Here is a 19,631-nt window from a genome sequence, read left to right on the forward strand (position 1 = left end):
GAGACAGACTCACTCGCGGCTCCCTGTGGTCTTGAAAACATTTAAGTAAAAGGTTTAGATAGTGATATTAACTCTGAAGCTGGAAAACCCGCAACCTTGTTACCGCATCAGCCTCCAGCGCTGAACTGAGCGACTTCTTCCAACTCAACGCTCTAATGGTGCACGAGGACCAAGTATTACGGTAGTCATGTTTCAGGCGTAAAAATATCTTTACAAAATTTCACCCATCCAACTAAGAAAAGTTCATACTTTTTCCATTTTGCCTTATTTTAATAAAAAAAAAATACAAGCGGCAATGTCACTTCTTAAGATTTTGTTTTGATCTGGATACCGTAATGTTCAGTATACTGCACAAAAAAAAAAAAAAAAAAAAAAAAATAGGGGGTGGGAGGAGACAACAACAGAAAGCATGGCAAGGTTGAAGCTGGAGGGACGCATTCACTGGACATAAGAATTCGTCCACCCAAGAACGAGGCTTGTTCATGTACTGTAGTTCTAATCGCCAGTGAAGTAATCTCTAGTATTTGAACAGCTGAGATAAACGAGGTTGTAGTTTGGGTGAAATGGCCTAAATATCCAAACGGAGCTGAGGTGGTTTAAGAAAAATTGTAAAATGGACCAATATAAGAAAGTTGTAGAGAAACAAAAACCAAAAAAAAAAAAAAAAAAAAAAAAAAAACAAGCCAGAAAAACAAAGACAAGAAATGTCAAAATATATTTTTGCAAGAGTTTTCTCCATTTAAAATGAGGTCTGTTAGGAAGAGTTATAGAAATAACTGATGTCAGTGAACTGCCCAACTCGTGACCGTACAGCTGGATGGCTCACACTTCCTAAGTATCTGATAAAGGGAAAAATCCCTCCCACTGGAAAGTCCCTTAAAATAACAAAGAGCACAACTTGGTAACAAACAAAAAGTTAAATTAAAATAAAAATTCCATGAATTAGAAAGGAATTAAAATGTTTATTTACAATAATAAAAAAGGATAAAAGTCAAAGAGCAGCCAAGTATGTTGGATTAATGCAGTTACAGGATGTGCAGGAAACAAATTCACCTCTGCAGAGTTTCAGTTCCACAACAACACACAAGAATGAACACGTAGCCATGTCTGCTCTCATTCCTGTTAGATTGCTTCACTTTGTATTTAGAGCCACAACTTTAATGAACACATTTCTCAGGATCATCATAATGTCAGACTCCGTACCCTGGACAATCGAAGCTGACAGATCGAGCAGTTTTCCTGCCAACGAGTTTCCTCCCCGTTCTTGGTACAGAGCCCACCTTGCTGGGAGGTTTCACAGCAGGGTTCTGCTTCAGGGACAACGCAGCCTGCCGCGCCTCCTGCAGCTCCCTGCGTAAAAATAAATACAATTAATGAGAAGCATAAACTAAAAGCTCATTTCACCATATATTCAGATTTATGGCTGTCGACCTCTAGCGCCTCCTGGTGATAGTGTGCCTCACTTCTACCTGAAGGAAAAACTATGGAAGCCCGTTTGCACCATGAGAAAAAAAAAAGTCAACAGGAAGTCAACAGGAAAAAAGTCAGGAAGATTATGAGTTTTGAAGCCATAATTTTAATTTTTGGGTTAAACTTGCACCGTTTGTAATAACTGTTAAGTATGTTTACGACTTAATTTTGTGACCAACTTTAAAAGCCGAAATTACACCTTATTCACGTAAATATGACCAATTCTCGTAATTATAACTTGAAAACTAAATTATGACATTCATTAGCACCTGTTCAGTTCGAAATGACAACTTTTAAAACTCATACAACTTATTTTCTTGTAATTATCAGACTTATGAGCTATTCTGTGACTAAAACTCAATTTATCCTCATAAATAAGACTTTAAAACAATACTTAACTAAAGTCAGTTATTGATATCAATAATATCAATATTACAGTCACCAGTAATATTGACATTAACTGTTACCAATAATATTGACATTAACTGTCATCAATAATATTGACATTAACTGTCAATGCCCAAATGAACATTGAATTGTCAAATATTTGACAATTTAAAAATTATGATTTTTAAATGAACATTTTAACAGTTTTGATTTTTAAAGTATTTGGAGATTCAATTTATGGCTTTTATTTTCATAATTATGACTTTAAAAAAATGACAATTACTTTAATACTCAAAATTATAACAAAAAATCTTTTATGATTTATTCTTGTAATTACTTTACAGTTTCAAATTATGACCGAGACTTGTAGTTTTGACTTAATTAATCCATTACTGATGTCAATAATATTGATTTTACTGTCAATATTTTTAAAAATTATATATTTTTTAAAATAAAGAGCAGAAACGGGCTTCCATAAAACCTCTATGGTAATACCATGTCTGACCAGAAGATGGCAGCCAACCCGCCTATTTTATGGTAATACCATGTCTGACCAGAAGGTGGCAGCCATCTTGCCTCCTTACTTCTCCAGCATGGCGGTCCTGAACTTCTCCACGTTGAGTTCCCGCTGCAGCTGCGCGTTCAGCCGCTCGGTCCGCTTCTCCCTCAGCGCCGGGTGCCTGCAGAGCTCTCTGGCAGACGGACGATTCACCGGATCCGGGTCCAGCAGCAACTGAGGGGACGAGATAAAGACGGACAGGGACATTTAGACGGGTGGAGGCTCCAAATTCAGCCAGAGCTGAAACGCTAAATCTGATTCATTGTGATGAATCGATTATTCAAATAATATTCAACGTATTTAATCAATTAATCGTTTACTGGAGTACAGTCTAAAACATGAAATTTTGCTGAAAAGCTCGACTGGATGAGAGCAACTGACTGTCGCCTCATTACTCAAGTTCACAGAAAATGAACAGAGAGAGAGATTTCTAAATTAACATGATAAAATAAAATAAAATGAATTCCTTGCAGACTTTGAATATAGAAATATAAAAACCTGGAAAACGGAGAATCTTAAAACATGTTTGGCATTTATATGCATAAATTGCCGCTTTTTGATATGGACAGTTGCCCAGGGCAGCATCACAGAGGGGAGGGACACGCAAGACTAGCAAATAAAATGCATCTCATCTGTCAGTTGGTTCCTGAGTAAGTTTGATACTTCTTGTATGAATGTGCAGCGGAGTAAATTTTTCTTAATTGCTGTTGAGTAACTGCATTACCTGCTCTCTGCTGTAAAAGAATAAGATCAATCTATAGAATAATAGATTACTAATACCTGAAGTAAGCCTCTGAAAGCTGGAGAAAGCTGCTGCGGCAGCAGGGGGAGCTGCCCCTCACGGAGCCGGTGCCACTCCTCTCCATTAGGGGGCAGCGGAGCGGCGCCGGCCGCCAGCAGCACCGTCAGACCCAAAGCAAACATGTCCGCCTTTGGCAGGTGGGCGTAGTTCTGAGGACGAAACCAAACAGGAGGTTAATGGGAGAAAGAACTTCTGGTTTATTGGCTCCATAGCAGCCAGGTTTACAAATGTTCACAGAACTGGTGTTTTTCTTCAAAAATAAATAAAATTTAAATTGTAGTGTTTCCATTAAATAAGATGGCCGATTAAAATCATACACGAATAAGCTTATTCAGATAAGACGTTTAAAAAAACTAAAAAAAAACAAACGCACCATCATCATCATCATCCTTCTACTACTTCCTGTCTGTCATTTCTTCAAGTAGCAACATCCTGTTGATCACATGACTATGGTGATGTGAAAAAAGTTTTTTCACAGCAGTTTTTAAAATAAACTATTTTCTATGCAGCTGATAAAATATTCAAAGATATTTATGGTTTTACCAATTGGCAATTTTTGCTTCTGGTACGAAAAACCACAAAGCTGAGTTTTTTTTTTTTGTTTTTTTTTAATAGACTAGTTTTCATAAAGCAAATTTATTTCATAATTAAAATTAATGCAGCTAGCAAAACACCAAGACGTTCTTCACCTCGTGCAGAACCTCTTTGGCCAGAAAGCGGCTGTCCCCCTCCTCGACCCGAGGCCGGCTCACTGAGGTTACATGACCCAGGTCACCTGCAGGAAACCAGGATGAAACAGAAAGCAAAACTATTAAAACATGGATGATATTTTTCTATAGATTGAAAACTCCATAGTAGACAGAGCTTTTCTTGAATTGGCCCACTTAAAGAGGCACATTAAATACCAATTTTATAGAGGACTCTGCCTGAAGAGTACTCGTCATCTTCCCCCTCACTCTCTCTACTGTAGCGGTGCTGGGCTGCTGGCAGATGAATATATTACCTACAGGAGAGCACAACAGCTTTAGTGAACAGGAAGGTTGGATGTAAAGAGAGAGCTGCAGGTTTGGGGAAAAGGAAGGCTGCAGATGCCAGTATGAACACAGAAGCAGACGGAACGAACTTGGTTTGATGTCCAGGTGGACCAGACTGTAGCTGTGGATGAACTTCAGACCCATCGCCACCTGCAGCAGCAGATCCTTTAGCTCCGCCTCCGTCAGCAGCTCACCCTGCGCTGACTTCTTCATGACGGCGTCACTCAGGCTTCCACCTTAAATTAGAAAAATTGATTAATTGTTTATTACAGTAACTTCAATGAAAGCAAATTTGATTTTCTGCAAATTCTCCCCACACAAAGTTATTTATTTCTGTTTATTTTGAGGATTCAGGAAATAAAAACCAAAAATTCTGTTTCTATGTCCCACCAGACCAACAGCAGGATGAGCAGTACAGACAGAACTGAACTTTATGTGCTTCTTTAGCATGAAGCCCTGCAATTAAATTTATACAAATTCCAATTTTGTTTTTCACAATAATGCATAACTGAGACTACTGTATACGTTCCTGAAAAATGAAAAACATGGCGTGATACCAACACCAACCTGCAGGTGGCAGTAATTCCTCTGCTACTACGCTGCTGCCTGAGCCTGACTTGATGCCCAGTTAGTTTGTGATCAATGCAACGAGTGACAAATCGATGTGTTTGAGCTCTTAAAGAATAAAAACGTTTTTATCCGATCATTCTGCTTGTCATTTTTTTAATCTATATGGATTTTGGACAGGCGTTTAATCAGGAAAAAGAATATTGCGAAATTCCTTGCAAATATTTCTAAAGTAGCACCACAAAAATGTGACTGAGAGACAAAAAAAAATGTTTGTATTTTTCTTGTCTCTAAAAGGATCAGAGTTTAGAAACTTCACTCTGAAATGCAAACTGTAGATAATCTGATCTCCAACCAGATGGAGACAGACAGACGGACTGACTGGATTAATGTCAAACTGTAGCTATCTAAGGAACTGACTGTTGTCACTTATCACCCCCAGCTCCGACCTCTGACCTCCATGCTTAATGATTCCTGTATTTCCTTCAGGCTGTGGTGCGTCCCTCACCGTCACAGTATTCGTTCTGGATCAGCATGTGGTCGTCTTCTGCCCAGGCTGAATAATACCGGACAACATGAGGGTGGTGGCCCAGCACGGCGTGAGCGTACACTTCCTTCAAGGCCAGCTGCCTGGGAGGAAAACCAAACGAGTAACGCACCGAACGGACCCGACCCGATCCCACCCGGCGGCGACCCAAACTCACTCGTTGGCGGAGCCGGCCAGGGGTCGCCTGGAGCGCTTCACGGCGTACAGACAGCCGTCCAGCCGGTTCACGCATTTATAGACGGCGCCAAACTCGCCGACGCCGATGCACTCCAGCTGCAGGAACTCGCTCTCGTAGCGCGACAGCATGAAGGCCTGGACCGCTCGGCGCTGGTGGGACCAGAACCAACAAACACTTCTAACAGCAGCACAGTACAAGAAATACAAACTGAAAAATGTTTTCAAACTGAAAAAAAAAAAAAAACACAGAAATTCAAATAAAGCTTTGAAACGGGAAAAAAACATTTCAAACTGAAAATAAAATTTTGTTTTTATTTTATCTAATACTTTTTCAAATATTTGACTGAAAACATTAAACTACTTTTCAGATTCAGTTTTTTTCCTTTAATTTTTTTCTCCCACTTTCAAATTTTCTTCAAATTAATTTAAGTTTCAATTTTTTTTTTTTTCCCAGTTTAATTTTTTTTTCTTTTGAACAAACTTTATGGCCCTGATTTAGCTCCGTACAGAGCATCAGAGGAAGGCCGGATTCTCTTTGATCTCACCAAATATGGTGCTGCTTCCTCCCTAAAACAACCAAAAAAACCAAACGGCGTCTGACAGCAGTCAGTTTTCATTTCCTCAGAGGAATCCGGAAACAGAGTCATTTTGGACAAAACGAGGCGCCGGCTGAAGATGACAGAGCCGATGATGAAGGCTCAGCGGATGAATCTGATAGGCTGGATTATTTTCAGCCGTGGGCATCGATAAAAATAGTCATACCTTTGGTGGGAGGAAGGCTTCATCATCCTCTTCAGATGACGCCAGGCTGTGCTTCAACCTAGAAGATTTTTAACAGAAGCCCCCAACATAACCACATGAAAATTAAAACAGAGATCACATTAGTTTCATTTCATCTGCATTTCCTCCATCAGCGCGATAAATCCAGAATATAATTCCAATTCTCCTTGTCACACGAAAAAGCCATAAATAATCAGCTCCATCTGAATGTTCCAGATATTCTTAACTGAATACTCAATTTCATTATATGACACAAAATCTGAAAATAACTGCAAAGATTAAAAGAAAAACATGTATCCCACATACTATCAACAATTAAAATTCTGTTTTGTCTTAAATTTATTTTTAAAGTGCATCTCTTTTTTGCTTATTTTTAAATCTTCATTCTCTTGTCAAACTGGTTATTTTGTATATCAGTACCTGTTTGTCAGTCTGCAGTACTTTTTTATATCTGGTGAATTAATAAAGAAAACTCAGGAGAATTATTTATTTCCAGTTCCACAGTTACTTTAATTTTTTTTCAGAATGTGAAGCTTGAAAACTTTTTCACTTTTGATGGTCAAATTTTTTAAAGAAGAAAAAAATTATTTTGTCCCACATCAAGATCATGAATGTTTTAAAAGTGTTAAAATATTAAACTGTTAAAATAGTAAATAGCTATCACTAAATAATATTCGACATCTTTTCACATTGATCAGCCCTCCACAATTTCATAGTTGCTTTTGTCATTTTTTTTGCAGTAAAAATTGTTTACTTTGTGGTGCTAAATTGGAAATGTATGCGAGAAATTTTATGATCTTTGACTTTTGATACATATTGTATTAATCACAGAATATAACTTGACATCAGCTAAGGCTACAGAGAACTAAAAGCAGGAAGTACTGCTACCTACAGGTGGGGGTTAGCATAATTTAATCCCAAAGTTTTGGACAAATTTTTGAATAAAATTGCAGTGAACTCAAAGTTACACATTATTGCCCCCCCCCCAAAAAAAAAAAAACCCAAGAAAACAAAAAACAGTGTGTGGATCTGCTGATTTTGCATGAATTTCCACGATCTCCAAAAGCTGGTCAGAGTCATTGATGTAAAGATAAAAATGGTTTTGATTGATAAAATATTTAAGTACACAACTGTTATCTTGAAGGTTATATTTATGTGTTATATTTATGAGGCCTTTTCCTTACTTTCTTCTCCTTCTAATTTCCATATGTATTATTTTCTGATATTTCAATTGTTAATGTAATGAAAGGTAATTTATTTATGAAGAACATTTTCCGCAACAAGGTCGCTGAAAATGTACACATAAAAAAAGAAAATAAAATTATCTGGTGTTTCTGATAACTGCACAGTATGTTGCGTATAATTTGTTTTTTGTTTTTTGTTTTTTTTTTAGCTTATCCCTGAACAGGTAAGTTCAGGGATAAGCTAAAAATCCCTGAACGGACATTTCAGGGATGAAATGTCCGTTTTGATTCCATGCTGTGGAAAAATGTCTGCACTTTAAAATGTCTAATCGATGAGAGATATTCTGGTAAAACACCTGTTGCTGTAATCGTGGGCCTCCTCTTTGCCGCTCCTCCACAGCACCTCGCTCTTTCTGCGGACCGTTTCCGGAGTGAAGGGATTCACGTTGACTGAAGGAGCCTGGACCAGGCAGGCGGCGGCGGAGGCGAAACGCAGACTCCTCTGGTGGTGACTGACCTTAACGTTGGAGAACGGCTGGGAGGATTTGGAGAGCAAACTCTGCAAGAAGAATGAAGTAAAATGATTCAGGTTCCTCAGAAGAAGCCATGGAGGAGGAAACTCACCTCAATCGATTAATCAAGTTTACTTGTGTAGCACATTTCAGCATCAAGGCAGATCAATGTGCTTTAAATCATATCATAAAGTCACAGATGAAGCTGGTGACAAACATTACATCAAAATCATCAAGACATCAAACATATTGATCAATGTTTATATTATGGTTCAAATTCAACTGTAAACAGCTGAGATTTCAGTTTGGCTTTAAAGGAAACAGCGAGTTTAAAGGAACTCGCTGTTTCAGCTGTTTTTTCCTCTAAGTTTGTTCCAGATTTGTGGTGAACAGAACATGGAGGCTAATTTGGTTCTGTGGATGCAGACCACAACCAGAAGGTCTGGGAGGTTCATCCAACCACAGCGGATCTTTAATGTACCGTGGTGCTTTATAAACTACCAACAATGTTTTAGTGTCTCTGAGCTCCAGGGAGCCAGTGAAGGATTGAAGAACTGGGTGATTTGCTCCATCTTCCTGGTTTTAGTGAGAACAGCAGCAGCTGCAGCAGCGATCTGGACCAGTGAGGACACTGTTCCACTAAAGAGAATTCATGGATGAGTTTCTCTGGACCAGTGGTGCCCAAAGTGGGTCCTGGAGGTCGGCGTCCTGCAGGGTTCAGTTCTCTCACTGCTGGTAGAAACAACCTTTCCAGCATATCAATGTTCTTCCTCTAACGAGCCGTCATTGGATCCAGGTCCTACAGCATGCAGGCCCTCCAGGACCCACTCTGGGTCCCAACCACTGCTGTAGATCTTCCTTTAATCGTCGTGATGTTCTCCAGGTGGTTCTTACCTTGGGAGTGTTGGGGGTGTCGCAGAGTCTCAGTTTCCTCCAGGATGCGTAAGGAATGGGGCTGGCGCTCTGCAGGGGGGACGAGGAGGAGTTGCTCCTGCTGCTGTGGCGCTGCACCCGGGGCGTCCTGCCGGCCAGGCGGGGCTGCACTCCGGGAGGCCGGCGCTGTCATCGGACGTGTTGTCGCTGCTGTTTCCTTCCTCGCCGCAGCTGGAGAAGTCCAGCTTCTGGCTGATCTCTCCGAACAGAGCCGCCATGCCTGAGGAATGAGGCTGTGGAAGTTTTCCTTCATGTTCCTCAACTCTGACCTGAAAACCAAACACAGGGTTAAATATGGGCCTCCTGCTGCCTCCAAGTGATGCTCAATATCGCTGCTTAATGCAAACGTCCCAGTTTTATCCGTATAAAATGTGATGTTTTTGAGAAAGAAGAATAAAAAAACATATTTATGTTTCAGCCCCCGAGAAAAAGTCACGTTTCCTTACAAACAAAACGCCCTGCGCTCCGCACAAACACCTTCCGTTCAGCCAGGTAAATACTTCCGGTTTAAATCAATTAGCGCGCCGGGTGAACGCAGCGAGCGATCTGATTGGCTGATCGTTTAACCGTTTTTTCTTTTTATTTGTTGAAGATCAATAAAACAATATGTGAAGGAATACATAGAAACACAATACATTTTATTCTGCTACAATACGAGAAACTGAGCAAAAGAGGTAAATAAAACAGTTTAAGAAAAGAATAAAGGATATTACATTAAAATAAAGCAGGATAAAAAATAAGCAATATTTTGAGTCTCAGATTTAGTTCTTAACATATTGATACAAATGTTATCTCACACAATAATAAGATGAATCTTTATTGGCATTAGAGCAGTCAAACCTTTATTATGTTCAATATTTCTGGCTTTACATGTAAATCTCAAAGTATTAACCAGTGTAAAAAAACTAATTTAAAATACGAATCATGGTATCTTCAGAATAAGATCAATTACAATATGTTAATGCTAAATGTGGGACCAAAGAAAATGAAAAGTATTTGTAGTAATTTAAATGTTATTTTCTATATTTAGTCTGACAAACAAGTCAAATTGTAAAATATTAAAAAGAAATATTTTACATAAAACTGTATGAAAAAGATTTAGGAGATAAAATATCAAAGCCGCAATAAAACTGAATTATGCTGATAAATAAACAAAAATGAGGTCATGCTATGAAATAGTAACGCAGACACGTGGGCGGAAGTCAGCTACGTCATCACAACAGTAAAAGCAGCCACTCCGTGGATGTGACACGCTTACAAATCCGTGGAAAACAACCGACATCAGCAGGGAACCGCGATGCGGCCGCAGCAGCGAGTCTAACCCGCCGCCCGCTCCGAACCGCCGGACCGCCGCCGCTCCTGTCCCGCTCCGAGGCCGCGGCGCCATGGTGGAGCAGTCGGACCGAGCCCCGCTGCTGGACTGCGAGGAGATCCCACCGCCCGACCCGAACCGCGCGGCCCGGCCGCCGCCCGAGCCGCAGCGGCAGGACGACACCGCCGCGGCGGACAAATGGACACCGACGTCCGGCTCGGGGTGGAGCGGCGCCGTCCCCGCCGCCGTCCCCACCGTTCCCACCGCCGTTACTTACAGCCCCACACGGAACATCACTGCTGTGGTTGTGAGCAGGGACAAGCCGGCCGGGGGCGGCTTCACCCGCCCGCAGCCTCCCGGCTCCAGCCTCCCCTTCCCCGGGGTCACGGCGCGGGGTCAGTGGGAGGAGAAGGACCAGATCGTGGCAGTTTTTGTGGTGACCTTTGATACCAGATCAGGTGAGACCATGAAACGACCATCATGTGATCTCTGCGCCTTAAAGCATCATTTACAGGATTTTATGCGTTAAAACAAAAACATATTGATTAATATATTAACTGACCCTTCAACCCTGAAGGGTTGAAGGGTCAGTGACCTTTCAACCCTGCAGTCAGTTTCACCTTCAGTTCAGCTACACATTTATAGAGCCACAAAACAACATGACTAAAACAAACAGCTTGTTTTTATTATTCCCACAGGAAATTAGCTTCAATAGATATAAATTCATTTTAATAGCATTTTTTTCCGATGGGGCATGAATTGTTGTTTTTAATAGAAAATGAGGCAAAATGTACAGAATCAACTAATCTGCAAAAGAGGATTATGTAACAATAAGGCTATAACTTTAACTACTGTATTTATTCTGCATGTAAGCAGGGCCAGATCTAGAAGGAAGTGGGTCCCAGGGCCAGTGGTGTCACCAAAAACTTGTGGAGTTCAATAGGGGCCATAAAGTTAGTTTTAGAAATAATAATAATTAAAAAATAGAAACTTTAAAAATGTTCAAAACGACTTTTCAGATTAAAATTAGTTTTTTCAGATACATATTTTTCTGTTTAAAACTTGTCATGTTTGGCGCAGGGCGTGGCCTGAAGCACTAGGGGCGTGGCCTCATATCACAGCAGGTGTGAAATCATAACTCACAGCTCAACACAGCAGCTGGAAACATATTCCCAGCTGTTATACTCAGGAACCGTGGGAACTGGAAATATTTTTAAAACATTATCAATATTCGATTGGTTTTGAAAAATAACATGCCTCAGCGATTTAATCTGCTTATGTTAACAGACGACAAAAATATATTCAAAACTCCGCATAGCTATTATTTTTCAAAACTAATCACACAAACATAGAATATCACTAACATTTTTCTTCAGTTTTAAAAAATGCTCTTGGGTATCAAACTTTTGTGTTTTGAGATCAATTTATGGCATCTATTTAGCTCCATAGATCTGCACCTTGTATCTTTGGATCCACAAGTGGCTGTTTGGCTCATTTAATATGTTACATGATGAAATATCTGTCTGTTTTTTTTTGTTTTTGTTTTTTTTTTTTTTTTTTTGGGATTTTGTGCTGCGGCCCCCACCAGGCCCCCTGGTTAACCGCCCCTGTGTTTGTGCTATTTTTAAAAACGGTTTTGTGAAATTCTGCAGCAGAAATCTGAACCTTGTTACTCATCTGTGCTTTTTGTGTTGGTGGACACTTTTGTTTGAATCACCTCTGGTTAGCAGTTTGAATTAAAAAAACAAGCCATTTATCTCAAATGTATTATGATGTAATTTAAAATCCAACAGAGATCAAGTTTGAAAAAACAGCAGCTATAAAATCAATAAGGAGGAAAAGCTGAGACTTGGCTTCTGGTTAATGTTTACTCAAAGTCAGATCTGAGGTCACGAACTCTTGGATTTATGAGGAAGAAATAGAGGAAGTGTCCCAGATGAAAGTGGAGGCAGGAAGGGAAGTGACATCACTATCTGTGTGTGAATGGCAGGGAATATGGTGGAGTGGTGTCTGCCTCATGACGTCAACCTGGACGGAGTGGAGTTCAAGTCCATGGCCAGCGGCTCCCACCGATCACCAGTGACTTCATGTAGGTCCAGATCCGTCAGAACCGCCCTCCCCCCGTTTCCACCCCGGCTGACTGCTTCTGTTCTGCTCAGATATTTTCGTAAAGGGAAATACTTCGGGCTGGCCTGCTTTGCCAACATGCCAGTGGAGAGCGAGCTGGAGCGCGGAGCGAGGATGAAGTCCGTGGGAATCCTGTCTCCGTCCTACACTCTGCTGTACCGATACATGCACTTCCTGGAGAACCAAGTCAGGTGAGGCTGTGTGTGTGTGTGTGTGTGTGTGTGTAATGTGTGTGTGTGTGTGTGTAATTGTGTGTGTGTGATTGTGTGTGTGTGTGTGATTGTGTGTGTGTGTGTGTGTTTGGTTTGTGTGTGTGTGTGTGTGGTTTGGTGTGTGTGTGTGTGTGTGTGTGTTTGGTGTGTGTGTGTGTGGTGTGTGTGTGTGTGTGTGTGTGTGTTTGGTGTGTGTGTGTGTGTGTGTGTTTGGTGTGTGTGTGTGTGTGTGATTGTGTGTGTGTGTGTTTGGTGTGTGTGTGTGTGTGTGTGTGATTGTGTGTGTGTGTTTGGTGTGTGTGTGTGTGTGTGTGTGTGATTGTGTGTGTGTGTGTTTGGTGTGTGTGTGTGTGTGTGTGTGTGTGTGTCTGCCTTCTTGCTTTATTTCTCACTGAACTTTTTCTTCTCTTTGTGTAAAATGTTCTCATCCATTAAACATGAAGCCAGCGCCTCAGTTCGTGTCTGTTTCTCAACACAAAGCATCTAGAAACCCTGACAGCATCTTTTCTCCTCTCTTCTATAACTCTGCTCTTCTGCTCTCCTGCTACAATAACTGGAGTCTCGCTGTGTAGAAATAAAAACAGCTGCAGGGATGCAGCTTCCTGCCCCTCAGTGGTTATTCAGCTTGAGTTTTCTGCTGCACAGGTTCACTGTTAGGTTTTACCCATCAAGCAAAAATAAGCCGTCACAGTCAACAATAAATCAATTAATCGCTTGATGAAAAAAATGGGAACAATCATTTCCATTTCATTATGTAATCTTTAGAGATGCTGCCATTTAATATTATTGAAAAGCAGCCATTTTAAGAAATGCTGCAAACATTTGATGCAATGTGCAAAGGAGTTTAAATTTTTGTTTCTTTTTAAAAGTCTTATATGTGAGTTTTGCTTGTTTTGCTTGAGATGGAGATATGTTTTGTTTTATTGAGACTTCATATTTATTATTTCAGTTGTTTTGTTTGTTTATTTTGGATATTTCAAATATCTTCCAGTTCAAGTGTTAAATTTAGTTTGGAATTTGAGTTTATTGATCTTTGATTATTATTATATCAGTTGAAAATGGTTTCAAAATGACAATATTATCGTTTATCGCAATAAACAATAGTGCATTAGCTTAGCTTTGTAATTGTGGAATGTTTTATAATTTTAACCAAAACAAATCAACACACCTTTAATTCTGTTGCGCAGCATTATTCTCAGGTCAGAGCGAAATGAATTCAGTCATAAATGTCTTGAACTCTGGACTTTATGAGCTAAAGGTTAAAGGTTATTCATTACAAGGAAAGAAGCAAACAGGAATATCTTGTATTTTTAAAATCTAATAGAAAGGATGTATAGCTGCTGCAGGAAGTAAAACAACACAAATCACTTAATATTAAATCCACATAAAAAGATGGGCAAAATACTTTAAATTGTGCAATTATTACTATCAGTTATCTTTTTCAGTCGTTCTCAGGAGATTTTATTAGATGTCTGCACACTTTTATTTTCTCTTCCAGCATAAATTTGTTTGATAAAATCACACAACAAACAGTTTCAGTGAATCATTTTCACACCTACGGCTGTTTGGTGTGACTGGACACCTGTGAAAAGATGGAAAGGAGCTGGCGGTTCATTATCTAAATCTGGATGAACTTTGACTTAATTACATCATTTGTTTCCGACTGTTTGCCTTGTAGACACCAGCTGCACTGTCCAGGCCAGTACTCACCACTGGAGGCTTTTTACGAGGATAAGAAGGCGGTTCTGCCGCCGACAGGAAACGGGTTGGTTCCGTTGTGCCCAACCTGGACCGTCTCCGCCATAAACCGCTGCATGCACCCAGAGATGAAGGTCTGAGACACCTGAACTCGCTCATTTTACCGGTCCAGCTGCTGCTGGATGCATGGTAAAAGGACCTTCTCCCTGCAGATCACCCACCCGGCTGGCTGCATGTCCCAGTTCATCCAGTTTTTCGGCGAGCAGATCATGGTGCTGTGGAAGTTTGTTCTGCTCCGGAAGCGGCTCCTCATCTTCTCTCCTCCACCCATAGGCGTGGTCTGCTACCGGGGTGAGCAGCTCGAGCCTGAACACCAGGCCTTTCCTGGCCGCTTGTGGTCACAATCTAAACCTATTTCCTGTTTTCAGCCTCTGTTCATCACTGAAGAAATGATTTATGAATGTAAAAATAGAGATGTTCTGTACGGGTGACACTGTAAACAGCAAAAGTTGACAGCAATAATTCGGATTATTTTGCATAACGTAAGAAGAAAAAAGTGGGGGTTTATTCAAATTAAGTATTTTAATTAGCAATTAGCAAACGGATTATTTAGCCTCAAAACAAACATTTAATTGGCAGCTAAATGTTCAGATAAAAAGCTAAGTAATAGTTTGTAAACTAAATATTTATTGTGCTAAATATTTAGTTTGTAACTAAATATTTTGTTCAAAATTTAAGTTAGCTGAAACCAGGTATTTAGCTTGAAAGCTGAACTAAATATTTCACTCCAAACAAAATATTTTAGTAGCAAACTAAATATTTAGTTAGCAAGCTAAATATCGATTTTGAAGCCGTTAAGCTGCTAACAAAATATTTAGTTTAGAACTAAATATTAAATTTGCTATCTAAATACTGAGTTAGCAAACTGTTTAGTTTGAACGAGAACATTTAGTTTTATAAATTTTTGTAATGACGAGGCGAATCTGACTTTTAAAAACGAACCCCCCTCTTCTCATACCACAGGATAAATAAGCCGAATTATTGCGATTATTTTTGAGTCTGTAATTTTCCAGTGCTTCTCCTCTTTGTGTCCTTGGATTTGACTGTTCCCTTCTGCTGCTTCAGTGTACTGCTGTTGCTGCCTGGCTAATGTTTCGATCCCTGGAATCGGTGTTTCTGTGCCTGAATTACGGCCATTTTTCTATATCAACATTGCTGACATCAGCACCTTGGAAACAGAGTTTTCATACGTTGCTTGTGAGTTTTGGTGCAATACATTTTAAAAATCCTCGTGGTTCTTATATGGTGTAGAAATGAGCAGGTTCTTCTGTTTTTTAAGGCACCACAGAGAAGATTTTTGAGGACAAGAAGGATCTGTATGATGTCTACATCGATAACCAGAATGTAAAGACGCACAGAAGCCACCTGCAGCCGCTGCTCAGGCTGAATGCAGCGGACAAGGAGAAGTACCGGAAACTAAGTGAACAAAGGTACTAAAGCACTTATTACACAAAAAAAACCCATTTATTTTTCACCAGAAATGGCTTTCTTTTCATTTAACAGAAAATTTCAGTTTTGTTAGTTTTTATGGTACTTGAATTTTATGTTTGGAAAACAGTGAATGGACGGATGATTTTGTTGATTTTTTTCTGTTAGTTACCTTTTTTTTATTCATTTGATTTCCTGTTTTGACACATTTTATTTGCTTTTGACATTTTGCAGACAGATGCTGCTGTACTCTCAGGAGGTGGATGAAAACTGCACAGCGAACGAAGAGGATCTGTTCATTTTGTGAGTCCAAGGAATTTTTACTTTTCATGTGCAATTTAAGTTTAATCACATTAGAAAAGTTTGATAGAAATGGCTAATTTCAAAATAACTTCCTCATTAAAACAACAAGTTTTTATGCTCACTTGTGTTGGTTTTTTGGCTTTTCTGAAAAAGAGTGGGAGACGGAAACATATTTGGTGGTCTGCAACCATTGCCTCCTGTTAAAGGGGCAGTGTAATCTAAAATTGGCTTTTTTGAGCTTAACATCCTGTTATAAACTTTTTCCTCATCAAAATCAAACCTGGAGTGTTGCTTTGATTATTTCAAATTTGAGAAATCCTTCAAACTCCTTGGCAATCGTTGAGCAACCGCCTTTGAGACACAGCTCCTCCCCCACTCAGCTCCTTCAGACTAGCCACCAATAGGTGGTAGATAAAAACACAGATAAAAAGAGGACGAGTTCTTAAAGAGAAAGAGACCCAACTTTAAGGCATTAAATTACAAAGTCAAATTTCTTTTATGTCAGTTTTTCACGACTGAAGTTATTATAGTGCTATGAAATGGCACTATGTTCCCAGAAAACACGTAGGTACTTTGAGAAAAAAATCTTAGATATTTTAATCCTGATCAAATGTCTGCCAGGTTCTTCATGGAGCTGAACAACCGGATCTTCCAGACCCTGTGTGAGGTGGCGGGCAGTGCTGATCCCACCATCACTGCTGACCACATGAGGGCCATGGGGCTGGACCCCCAGGGGGACCGCTCCTTCCTGGAGGACCTGCTGGAGGTTTACGGCATCGACGTCACGCTGCTCATTGACAACCTCTGCTGCTCCTAAACCCCCCACCAGCAGCAGCCCCCCCACACAGAGCAACACACTGGAAATGGAAACACTGCCCCCATCTGGGGGTTTTCATCTGTTCACCTTTGGGTTTATGAGCCGCCCCACTGTGGGTGACCTGGACACTCAGTGTGGGGTGATGATTGTTGGATCCTTCTGAAACTCTCAGTCGCATTTGGGGAAAAAGTTTCTCCCCCATTGGAGTTAATTTGTCTAATTGGATTCATTTCCTGGGAAATTAAACCGACTCACTCGAACTCCTGGATGTGCTGTGAGCTTCTGGTTCTGGTAAATCTACTTTATTCTGCGTTTCAGAAAGGAAACAACATGAGAGTGAAAAAGCTTTGGAGGGAAACGGATGAGACTGATTCTGCTTTATGACTGGAAGACGTGAACATCATGAAGCTGATGACAAGTTTGCATTCAGTCATGAAGAGATGAATATTATTGTTTCTGATGTTTTCACCTGTTTAAAAATACAAGATACCATTTCTATTATTTTTGAATATCAAGATTAATCATAACACGTCTATCTGTTTGAGATGTACTCCTCTTTTATTTTCCCATCTTTCCAGTCAAATTTGAAGTTGTGGATTTTGGATCAGAACTGAGACTGAAAGTAAAATCGCCTTATTTTGGAACATAGATTTTCCAAAAATTACATTGTCATAAACATAAAATTTGATAAATTGATTGATGGTGTTCCAGATCAATGGCTGATAATCTGTGAAATACTTAAAATCAGGTAATTAATCAACTTAAATGATTTCTACCATATTGGGAAGCAGTAATTCAAATTCAGTAATATTTAAAAACATTTTTAAAGGAAAGCTAAACGTAGTTGTAGTTTCTGACTGAGGACTGCTATATGATAGTCTCATAATCCATTCAGCAGCTCTGCTAATCCTCCTCATTTGCTTTCGCCATCCCTCCTTAACTTTTGGATTATGATGAATGAAATATTTCCTCCTTTTCAATTCCTCTTGTTGCCACAGTTTACTAAAGGCTCTAAAACCAACAATTTGCAAAAAGACTGAAATATTATTAATTTTTGAGCCTGTTTAAAAATGAGAAATTCACAATAAATTCAATTTTATTTTTATTAAAAGCCCCAAATTAGTATGACCTTCATGACTGTCTGTAAAGAGAAAGGCTGTTAATAAATACTTTAAACTTTATGCACTTTCACCACAGGCCGTGTCTGCTGGCCTTTCTCTGATTATCAGACCAAAAGCAAGGGTGCATTCTGGGAAATGTAGTTTTTTTTGGGGTTAAAGCTTCACATTTGTGATATTTGTAGGAGGTTTTCAGTGAACATGCACCACATAATATGAATGCTGCACTCGGTCAAACACTGGATTATTTCCTCTCTCTCTCTCTCTTGCTCTCTCTCTCACACTCACACACACACGCACACACACACACAAACACACAAACTTGTGCTTAACTGTAACCTTTTATATGATGGGTTTGTGATTTAAACTCTTGCATTCGTTGGTTCCAGTTGTTAACCAGATGATCCTTCATAAGAACCTCGTTCGCTCATGGATGCAGGAACTCTGACCGCCTCTCCTCCAGCTCAGTGACTTGAACCGGGCTTCGGAGACGGGCTGGAGGGGCTTTCAGTTCTTTGGTCATTTTGATAATGTCAGTGATTTGTTCCATGTTGGAACACAGGAGGCTGAAAATCTGCTTCCAGAATCTGCATTCCAGTGGGATTTCAAACTTCTAACGGTCTCGCTATGAACTGTTACAAGCATCGCTTCTGTATTTCAAATATACTGTTTCATTTTTTAACCTTTATGTTGGATAAAAGGAAATGCACTAATTGTTCACGGCAGTTAAGCTTTATTTCAAATTTGGGGCCTTAAAATGTGTTTTTTTCCCACAGAAATGCTTGTTTGTAGTTTGAATTTTTACTTGCTGAATGTCTCAACACCATGCTTCACGTTAGCCATCAGCAGATCTCCTATGACTGCTTTTGCTCCACAGCTTTAATGTAAAAGGGAATGTACACACACACACACACACCCACACACACCATGCCACTGAACGCATCACCTTTTTCTGTGTGGAAACCTCCACAGTGTGGACTGTGGTCAACAAACCGTCTCACTCTTCTGAATGTCAGCAGAGGCGTCGCTCCAGCATCCATGCAGATGTTTTCTGACTATTGTAAATCAGGAGTGTTCACCAAGTAGCAGTGAAGCCTCCACTGTGTGAAACACACAAACTCGGCAGCATGATTTCCTGTCAGTTTCACTGTAACACAAGAAAATACTGATTCTGGTTCAATGTTATTAAATCCCACAAGTCTCCCTCTGAACACTTTGTCATATTTCTTTCCATAAAGCATCTGATGATAAATTTGCTACAATAAACTCACACAGCAGATGATACAGTAACCTGGTGTAAAAATAATACAAGGTGTTTTTTGTGAAGTTACAGTCAAACATTAACAGCAATAATATTCAGCTTGTTCTCAGAGAAACTTTAAAATTAGCCACATTTCTGCCATGTCATTTATTCATTTATAAATGTCAGTTTCAAACTGAATATTTGGTTAGCAAGCAAAATATTTTGATTTAAAAGGAAACTGATTCATAATGGATCCATAGTGACCAAGAGGAGGTTGCAGAAAAAAGACAGCTTTTTTATTAGTTATTTAACTATTTACATTGACATTAATAGTGAGCTAATATTTAGTTTGGAGCCAAAT

At 39.7% G+C, this 19,631-nt stretch overlaps 2 protein-coding genes across 2 annotated transcripts; one reads left to right on the top strand and one right to left on the bottom strand.

Annotated features, from left to right (window-relative positions):
- Positions 1–698: 698 nt before the first annotated feature.
- LOC129355783 (wee1-like protein kinase 2) lies at positions 699–10,630 on the bottom strand. Its single transcript, XM_055025393.1, is given in 15 exon segments — positions 699–1,350; positions 2,442–2,590; positions 3,197–3,367; positions 3,908–3,993; positions 4,124–4,183; positions 4,186–4,221; positions 4,342–4,488; positions 5,328–5,449; positions 5,524–5,693; positions 6,306–6,363; positions 7,864–8,066; positions 8,914–9,053; positions 9,056–9,196; positions 9,199–9,221; positions 10,542–10,630. Coding segments are annotated over 15 exon segments (1,683 nt in total). The 5' UTR covers positions 10,559–10,630; the 3' UTR covers positions 699–1,190.
- LOC129355785 (DENN domain-containing protein 11-like) lies at positions 10,225–19,238 on the top strand. The gene is given in 10 exon segments (XM_055025394.1): positions 10,225–10,722; positions 12,255–12,332; positions 12,335–12,353; positions 12,424–12,582; positions 14,282–14,435; positions 14,514–14,652; positions 15,427–15,558; positions 15,641–15,791; positions 16,024–16,092; positions 16,714–19,238. Coding segments are annotated over 10 exon segments (1,482 nt in total). The 5' UTR covers positions 10,225–10,337; the 3' UTR covers positions 16,910–19,238.
- The last annotated feature ends 393 nt before the right edge of the window (positions 19,239–19,631 follow it).

The sequence above is a fragment of the Poeciliopsis prolifica genome, unplaced genomic scaffold (assembly GCF_027474105.1).
Source record: "Poeciliopsis prolifica strain line A6 unplaced genomic scaffold, Auburn_PproV2 SCAFFOLD145, whole genome shotgun sequence".
NCBI classification, from domain to species: domain Eukaryota; kingdom Metazoa; phylum Chordata; class Actinopteri; order Cyprinodontiformes; family Poeciliidae; genus Poeciliopsis; species Poeciliopsis prolifica.